The 9483-nt window shown below is 30.6% G+C and overlaps 1 protein-coding gene across 4 annotated transcripts in view; it reads right to left on the reverse strand.

Annotated features, from left to right (window-relative positions):
* The window catches only part of Pfk (Phosphofructokinase), a 35330-nt gene extending 26876 nt beyond the window's left edge, over nt 1–8454 (reverse strand). For 2 of the 4 annotated variants that reach the window (XM_961686.4, XM_064359715.1), the window contains exons 1-6: nt 8296–8454; nt 8103–8225; nt 7985–8056; nt 5235–5505; nt 4057–4267; nt 3811–3919 (exon numbers count right to left, since the gene is read on the reverse strand). In XM_961686.4, the coding sequence (XP_966779.1) occupies nt 3811–3919; nt 4057–4267; nt 5235–5505; nt 7985–8056; nt 8103–8192 (753 nt within the window). In that variant the 5' untranslated portion in view covers nt 8193–8225; nt 8296–8454. The remainder of the gene's footprint in view (nt 1–3810; nt 3920–4056; nt 4268–5234; nt 5506–7984; nt 8057–8102; nt 8226–8295) is intronic. The other 2 variants (XM_008198436.3, XM_064359716.1) reach the window with 1 other exon arrangement.
* Nucleotides 8455–9483: the final 1029 nt, after the last annotated feature.

Here is a 9483-nt window from a genome sequence, read left to right on the forward strand (position 1 = left end):
ACACTCAAATAATTTATCGTCGCATACTGATTTCGTCTTTAATTTCAATCGGTAAAGTCACTTGCTCAAAATTTAATGCAAATAAAGCTTTTTTTGGCGTTGTTTTTAATTAATTTATTTTAATGCTACAAACGGTAGCCAACGTGGAAGCGATATGAGGTAGGTCCATTTTATTGCTGTGTCGTATTTATTTCACAAACGAATAATTTCATAAAATTTAATTGCAATTCAAATCTTGTGTCACTAGCTCTAATATATGCGGTCTTGAAAAGTCATAGTTTGAGTGACACATTTTAAATTCAGTAACGAAATAAAACAAAACACTCAAATAATTTATCGTCGCGTACTGATTTCGTCTTTCATTTCAATCGATAAAGTCACTTGCTCAAAATTTAAATGCAAATAAAGCTTTTTTTGGCGTTGTTTTTAATTAATTTATTTTAATGCTACAAACGGTAGCCAACGTGGAAGCGATATGAGGTAGGTCCATTTTATTGCTGTGTCGTATTTATTTCACAAACCAATATTTCCTTAAAATTTAATTGCAATTCAAATCTTGTGTCACTAGCTCTAATATATGCGGTCTTGAAAAGTCATAGTTTGAGTGACACATTTTAAATTCAGTAACGAAATAAAACAAAACACTCAAATAATTTATCGTCGCGTACTGATTTCGTCTTTCATTTCAATCGATAAAGTCACTTGCTCAAAATTTAAATGCAAATAAAGCTTTTTTTGGCGTTGTTTTTAATTAATTTATTTTAATGCTACAAACGGTAGCCAACGTGGAAGCGATATGAGGTAGGTCCATTTTATTGCTGTGTCGTATTTATTTTACAAACCAATATTTCCTTAAAATTTAATTGCAATTCAAATCTTGTGTCACTAGCTCTAATAAATGCGGTGTTGAAAAGTCATAGTTTGAGTGACACATTTTAAATTCAGTAACTAAATAAAACAAAACACTCAAATAATTTATCGTCGCGTACTGATTTCGTCTTCAAACTTCAATCGGTAAAGTCACTTGCTCAAAATTTAATGCAAATAAAGCTTTTTTTGGCGTTGTTTTTAATTAATTTATTTTAATGCTACAAACGGTAGCCAACGTGGAAGCGATATGAGGTAGGTCCATTTTATTGCTGTGTCGTATTTATTTTACAAACCAATATTTCCTTAAAATTTAATTGCAATTCAAATCTTGTGTCACTAGCTCTAATAAATGCGGTGTTGAAAAGTCATAGTTTGAGTGACACATTTTAAATTCAGTAACTAAAAATAAAACAAAACACTCAAATAATTTATCGTCGCATACTGATTTCGTCTTTAATTTCAATCGGTAAAGTCACTTGCTCAAAATTTAATGCAAATAAAGCTTTTTTTGGCGTTGTTTTTAATTAATTTATTTTAATGCTACAAACGGTAGCCAACGTGGAAGCGATATGAGGTAGGTCCATTTTATTGCTGTGTCGTATTTATTTCACAAACGAATAATTTCATAAAATTTAATTGCAATTCAAATCTTGTGTCACTAGCTCTAATAAATGCGGTGTTGAAAAGTCATAGTTTGAGTGACACATTTTAAATTCAGTAACTAAATAAAACAAAACACTCAAATAATTTATCGTCGCGTACTGATTTCGTCTTTAACTTCAATCGGTAAAGTCACTTGCTCAAAATTTAATGCAAATAAAGCTTTTTTTGGCGTTGTTTTTAATTAATTTATTTTAATGCTACAAACGGTAGCCAACGTGGAAGCGACATGAGGTAGGTCCATTTTATTGCTGTGTCGTATTTATTTCACAAACGAATAATTTCATAAAATTTAATTGCAATTCAAATCTTGTGTCACTAGCTCTATAAATGCGGTGTTGAAAAGTCATAGTTTGAGTGACACATTTTAAATTCAGTAACTAAATAAAACAAAACACTCAAATAATTTATCGTCGCGTACTGATTTCGTCTTTAATTTCAATCGGTAAAGTCACTTGCTCAAAATTTAATGCAAATAAAGCTTTTTTTGGCATTGTTTTTAATTAATTTATTTTAATGCTACAAACGGTAGCCAACGTGGAAGCGATATGAGGTAGGTCCATTTTATTGCTGCGTCGTATTTATTTTACAAACGAATAATTTCATAAAATTTAATTGCAATTCAAATCTTGTGTCACTAGCTCTAATAAATGCGGTGTTGAAAAGTCAAAGTTTGAGTGACACATTTTAAATTCAGTAACTAAATAAAACAAAACACTCAAATAATTTATCGTCGCGTACTGATTTCGTCTTTAACTTCAATCGGTAAAGTCACTTGCTCAAAATTTAATGCAAATAAACATTTTTTTTTTGGTTTCATTTTTATTATTATTATTTTTAATGCTACAAACGGTAGCCAACGTGGAAGCGATATGAGGTAGGTCCATTTTATTGCTGTGTCGTATTTATTTCACAAACGAATAATTTCATAAAATTTAATTGCAATTCAAATCTTGTGTCACTAGCTCTAATATATGCGGTCTTGAAAAGTCATAGTTTGAGTGACACATTTTAAATTCAGTAACGAAATAAAACAAAACACTCAAATAATTTATCGTCGCGTACTGATTTCGTCTTTAATTTCAATCGATAAAGTCACTTGCTCAAAATTTAATACAAATAAACATTTTTTTTTTGGTTTCATTTTTATTATTATTATTTTTAATGCTACAAACGGTAGCCAACGTGGAAGCGATATGAAGGTAGGTGCATTTATTTACTGAGGTATTGAATTTGATTTAAATTTGAATTGCCACATATTGAAACGTATTGTGTATTTTTTATTTTGTTTAATATTGACAAACGTTGCTTGTTGTAACTTTCATGCAAATAAAGATCTTTATTGGTGTTGTTTTAATTTTTTAAATGTCTTGCTACAAACAGTAGCCAACGCAGAAGCCAAATGAAGGTAGGTGCATTTTTTTGCGTTTTATCTGTTTTATCTTGTGATGTGTTGAATTTAATAACTTGTGTGCCATATATTATACCGTATTGTGTATTCTTTATTCTGTATAATATTTATTAAAATCGCTTGTTGTAACTTTCCTACAATTTTTTTTGTTGGTTGTGTTTTTAATTTATTTTTTAGGTTTTGCTACAAATGGTAGCAGATGCAGTATAAAGGTAAGAGTATTTATTTAACGCCAAGTGAAAAAGCTTTGATTTTTGTGTACTATTTTTTCATTTCACAAACCAATAATTCCTTTATTCCCTTCATTTTTAAATAATCATTGTTTACCTCATCCTTATATCCTTTTTTCCTGGCAAGAATGCTCTAAACCTCCACGTGGTTCTTGCTGGACAAATTAGTTATTAATTTGACTAATTAGAGCAATCCTTAAATATTTGGTTATTATTATTATTAAGAGTTGTTCTTGAAATGAACGATTATTTTGAGAGTTTGTTATTTAGTTTTATTTAAGCCTCATATTAAGGTTTTTTTTTCATATAAAGTTTTTGACACAGAATATCCGCTTGTATTACTAAAATACAGCTTTAACTTACACGCGTATAAAAATCATAATTATAATTATGTATGTAATTCGTTTCGTAATAATCTTATTCATAATCAAGGGCGTATTAAATGTAGGTAACCATTTGCAAAAAAAATTATCAAAAATGCGCTACTAAAAACAAATATGTTGCATGCAATTAGTATTTTCACCCAAGCCACCTATTAGTTTTTCTCAAAAAAAACATAATTATTTATAAATAAAAATGAATTTGCATGCAGTAGTTAGTAAAACAAAATGCATTTAAAAGCCTGCCAGGCATCTCTACCTGTTCTAATTTATCGCATAGCCTTTTTTGCCAATCGTCTGGTGGTGGTGATTCTGGTATGAACACATAATCGGCCTCGGAAGTGAGTGCGGCCACAAGAGCCAAATACCTATAACACATGTCAGAGATCCAGTAGACAACACCAATTTATTTGTTGCTTTAATTTTCGCATGCATTGATCCAAGTTACCAGTCAGTCAGTCAGTCACAAAGTTAGTTACTAACAACATAATAACAAATTACTTACCCGCAATGCCGGCCCATAACCTCCATAATAAAAGTCCTTTGATGCGAATAAGCCGTACTGACTATAGCATCGCAAGCTTCGATAATTCTGTGAAGGGCGCTATCCGTCCCAATGGTCATATCAGTACCGCAAAAATCGTTATCAATCGAACCCACAAGACCGGCAATTTGCAACGTGCGGTATTTCTGTTGCTGTTCTTTCGTGATTTGACCTGTTTGTTAAATAATAACAAAATTAATACAGGTGTCCCAGCTAAGACTTTCGAGCTTAATATCTCAGGTATTTGTCAACGGATTGTTATGAAATTTAGAATGCACATATTTTAGGGGGTGGTCTTTCAATTAGGGACAAAAAATGACTTCAAGTTAAAAAATTCTTTTATTTAAAATTAAGCCAAATTACCGTTGGATCATTGAACCCCGAAAAATAAATGACCACACAAAAAATTAACCCAATGGCTCGGCTGATCCAAGAAAAAAATTAAATTTTGTTGTTAAAAACTTAATCTAAATTTGGATAGTATTTGGGCAGTCACCCACTTTTAACAGTTTGTTTCTCATTTTTCTCGCGAAACACGAACGAGTTTTTTCTGACAGCATTTTTCACTGACGATAAATTTTTTAATATAAGTCTTAAAAGGCTTAACATTTTAAAAAGGCATGTAAAAATTACGTTTTTAAGACTTGAGTTTTTGCATTAATTGGATTTTAAACTTTATCTTCTAAAATATCTGCATTTTAAATTTCATAAAAATTCGTTGACAAATATCTGAGATATCAGGCTCGAAAGTCTTAGCTGAGACACCCTGTATAAATAATTTGACAAATTAGCTTTTCAGTAGGTTATACCTTTATACCTTTCAACAAAATCTACAACAACGCAACTGAAAATTATTTATAAGAATCATCAACATTAAAATTAAAAGTTGGGTTTTTCTTATCCAGAAAGCTAACAAATTGATCTGGCAACATAGTTAACACAATAATTAAAACAGAAGAAGTACTGACGATGTTGCCAATTTCACCAAACAGTTTTGTGCTGATTAAAAATGATGGTGCATTTTTTATTAAATTTTTTAGAGGTTGGCTGAAATGCCTTTTTTCCTATAACATACTAGGAGAGCTTATGCGCTATTTTTATACACACTGTATATGATTTGTAGTAAACATTTGTTATACCTGTGGTGGCCAATTCCTCCAATAGAGAGCTCCATTCTTGACGGAAGAGGTCAGCACCTGTTAAACTCCCATCACCTCCAATTACTACAAGGTTGGTAATGCCGTTTTCTACGAGGTTTTTTGCAGCTTTGAGACGTCCAGCGCGTTCACGGAAATCTTGGCAACGAGCGCTTCCAATCACAGTGCCCCCTTTGTGAATAATAGAGCTTACGGAGGACCAATTGGCCTCAACGATGTATTTTCCGCCATCAACCATGCCTTGGTAGCCTTCCTATAAAACATTTTTTTTGCTAGTGATTTTGCCAAAAAAGTAAAAAAAATCGTTTACTTAGATGTATTTTAGCCACAATTTTCTTTGTAAGATTTTTGGTTCAATACTGCATTAAATTAGCAGATTTTACCAAAACTAGTCAAAAAAATCGTTCTAAATTTTGCTATTTTAGTCCATTTTTTGTTTAAAAAAATTTGCACACTTTTACTCAGAAAGTCACTCATATCAACAAATTTGAATTATCCAAGTCAAATAATCAGCGTCTTAGGTCTGAATTACGCAATGTCAGTCATTTTCACGTTATTTAATACGTTTCTAGGCCAGAAACTGACCCAAACTCAACGAACTTTATCAAAAAAAAACAAAAAATCAACCAATTACAGATAATAATAAAAATGGAAGGCAGTGATTTAATAAATCATCCGTTTTTTTTCCGAAGACTTAACACCTTTTTGAGTTAACAGCTCACTGCAAATCAATAAAAAAATTGGCGTAACAGGCAGAAAAATTGTTGTTTTTATTTTAAATTAGTTATTAGTTAATTAATTAATGTAGTTAATTAATTATCAGATGTTACCTAAGATTTCATATCGTAAAAATGTATTACAAAGGCAGTTCGTTCCGAACAATAAAAGAAGTGTGTCAACCAAAAGTGTGTTTCATTTTAAAGTGAACCATTTCCCGGTCCTAAAACGAGAAAACCCGGACACTACATTAAGTAATAAAATTGTCCCACTTCAACATGATTTTTCGAAAAAATTTGCACAATTTTGCTCCAAAAATGACCTTAAATTTGTAAATTTACCAAAACAAGTAAATAAAAAGTTGCTTTAAGCTTATGTTATGATTTGATTTTTCAGTCATTTCCAAGTGGCTGAACCCTTACCTAAGACAGAAAGAAGCTAAAATATTTAAGTTATTTTTGCCTTTTTCGAAAAGTTTTGCACGTTTTTGACTCAGAAAATTGCCAAATTTTTCCGAAACACGTTAAAAAGTCGATTATTCAGACAAGTTTCCTACTAAAATCGACCTGACCAAGCAAATAAACCAAAAGTAAGTTAAAATTACAGGAATTAATTAAAGATTTAGCGCGTTTTTGAAATAAAGAAACGCTTAAGTTGACAGAATCTGCCAAAATGGATAAAAAAATCGTTAACTTAATTCTTAATTATTCTATTTTAGCCATTTTTACAAAAAAATTTCTTACATTGTACCCACAGAAATAGGTCAACTGCCAAAAAATCCTTTTATTTCTGAATGACGCTAGTTTACTTGTTTTAGACTGGTTTAACTAGTTTTTAGGCAAAAAACTGACTCAAAAAAAGCTTCAACTATTTTTATGAGGAAATGATTAGCTCGATTTTAACTGAGAAACTGTAATAAACCAAAAATTTTTGACAAAAAATGTCCACTTAGGTTTGAATTCCGCTATTTTCAAGAGATTTTAAACTATTTTCGAACGATTTCGCACGTTTTAAGTCAAAAACTTAAAAAAATATCGACGCAAAAAGACAAATATATCATTAAATTAAATTAGAATTTTGTTATTTTATAAATTTTCCAAACTTTAACTATCTTTTTAAGTAAGAAACCCACTTAATTCAAGGAGAAAACAAGTCAAAAATGTATTTCAACAAATTTCAAACTCACTCGATTTCGCTTAAACAATTAATTTGGGCCTTAATTACGTCCTCTAAACCATTTTTCTGTATATTCAAGTCAGACTCATTTACCTAAATAAAGCAATATGTTTTATTAACCTATTTAATGTTGTAATGAAAATAACAATAATACCTACCTACAACAATATCTAATTATTAGCAATTATCTTAATTTCAACAATAACCACTGAGGTCATCCCAAGTTCATTTTTATTATCGTGAAACAGTAGACAACCTTTCAAATTTTAAATATCACGTAACAAAACATTCTAAAAATAAGTCATGTTTACAAATACTACTTTAAATAACTATTTTAAAATACATTTTTTGGTATAATTAACACCAATTTAATAAAAACAACTTAAAAAAATATTTTAATTAAAAACGGAACATAATTTAGTAAATTTGCTTTATGTTGTGCAATGTTGATTGGATTCAAAACAAAACAACATCGTAATACATTCTTAAAAAGAGATTGCAACAAGTAGTAAACTCTTAAGTTTATTCAAATATTAATTAAAACAATTATCAAGAAATAAAATTTCGGCACCTGCATCAACTCGTGTATTGTTGGTTGCCTAATTGTCATAATTTTGTTAATAAAAATATCAATATTTTCCACTTTTTGTACTACTTTTTGGCAAATGAATATTAAGTCAACATTTTACAACACTTGCTTCAAGCGAGTCGATTGGTAAAAATCCAACAAAGGTCACATTTTCTGTGAGAATAATTAGGTGGAAGAAATCACTCCTCCTTATCTCAGATAATAATACAGCAAACAACCAATAATACATAACACAAAACTTAAACCTTACCTTGATAAAATAGACTTTGCACCCCAAATAAATCCCCATCCTGACCACAGCCCTGACAGCAGCATTCATCCCCTAAAACCCACAATTACAATCAAGTCACCTCAACCCCAAACCTAACCTGTGAATCTCCTCCACTGGTAAACACTGCGATGCCTTTGCCCTTATGGGCCCCTCGCCCCACGAACTTATGCCCGGCCTTTCCTTCCATCGTGACTTCTTGTCTCTTATTCTGACCAGGGGGCTAAAAGTACCGACCAACAAAATGTCAAAAAATTTGACAAAATCGTTGCAAAACTGCATTATTCACCTACCTTTAAGTTCAAGACATTCACTGGGATTTCAGAACGCGAATTCAAACTTAGTTTCAAAAAGGAATCAATTTTGATTCAAGGTGACCTCTGCTCTAGTCCAATATGACACAAGTGCGGCGCTCCCATTGGCCGGTTTGAAGCGAACGCGCTCCCGCCAACAAGAGCACCAACCGTCAAAAAATAAAACACGCGGGACTACGGGCAACTATAAGTTAGGATGAGAAACGACGTGTGTTTAGACCAAAAATCAAGTTTTTTTTCTCTGTTTTTATTAAAAAATCACCACATTGAGTCAAAAAACCAACAAAAATTTATCAATTCAAAGCGATTATTCAGCAAAAAATCAATAACTGCGCAAAATATCTTAAAAAATTAGTCAATTAATCACAGAATTATGACAAAAATGGCATTATTTTTGCAAGTTCTGAAGATTTAAACACTTTTATAGACCAAAAATCTAGTTTTCATCAAACTAGAACGAAAAAATCAGCAAATTTGGTCGAAAATGACCAAAAATTTACCTTCGTTTATTCAGCGAAAACAATTATTGCGCAAAATTTCTTAAAAAGTAAGCCAATAAATCACCAAATTATATCAAAAAGAACATTATTTTTGCAAATTCTGAGGATTTAAACACGTTTTTAGACCAAAAAATCAAGCTTTTTTTCTTGTTTTTCTTAAACAAGAACGAAAAAAATCATAAAATTTGATCAAAACTGACCAAAAATTTACCTTTTTTAAGCGTTTATTCAACAAAAACACAATTATTGCGCAAAATGTCTTAAATAGTAAGCCACTAAAGAATAAAATTATGTCAAAAATGGCATTCCTTTTGCAAATTCAGAGGAATTAAAAACGTTTTTAGACCAAAAATAAAGTTTTTCTTCCTGTTTTTATTACACCAGAACGAAAAAATCACCAAATTTGGTCAAAAATGACCAAAAATTTACCTTTTCTAAGCGTTTATTCAGCAAAAACAATTATTGCGCAAAATTTCTCAAAAAGAACATAATTTTTGCTAATTATGAGAATTTAAATACGTTTTTAGACCAAAAATCAAGCTTTTCTTCTTGTTTTTCTTAAACAAGAACGAAAAAAATCATAAAATTCGATCAAAACTGACCAAAAATTTACCTTTTTTAAGCGTTTATTCAACAAAAACGCAATTATTGCGCAAAATGTCTTAAA

Source organism: Tribolium castaneum, chromosome 1 (assembly GCF_031307605.1).
Source record: "Tribolium castaneum strain GA2 chromosome 1, icTriCast1.1, whole genome shotgun sequence".
In the NCBI taxonomy this organism is placed as follows: domain Eukaryota; kingdom Metazoa; phylum Arthropoda; class Insecta; order Coleoptera; family Tenebrionidae; genus Tribolium; species Tribolium castaneum.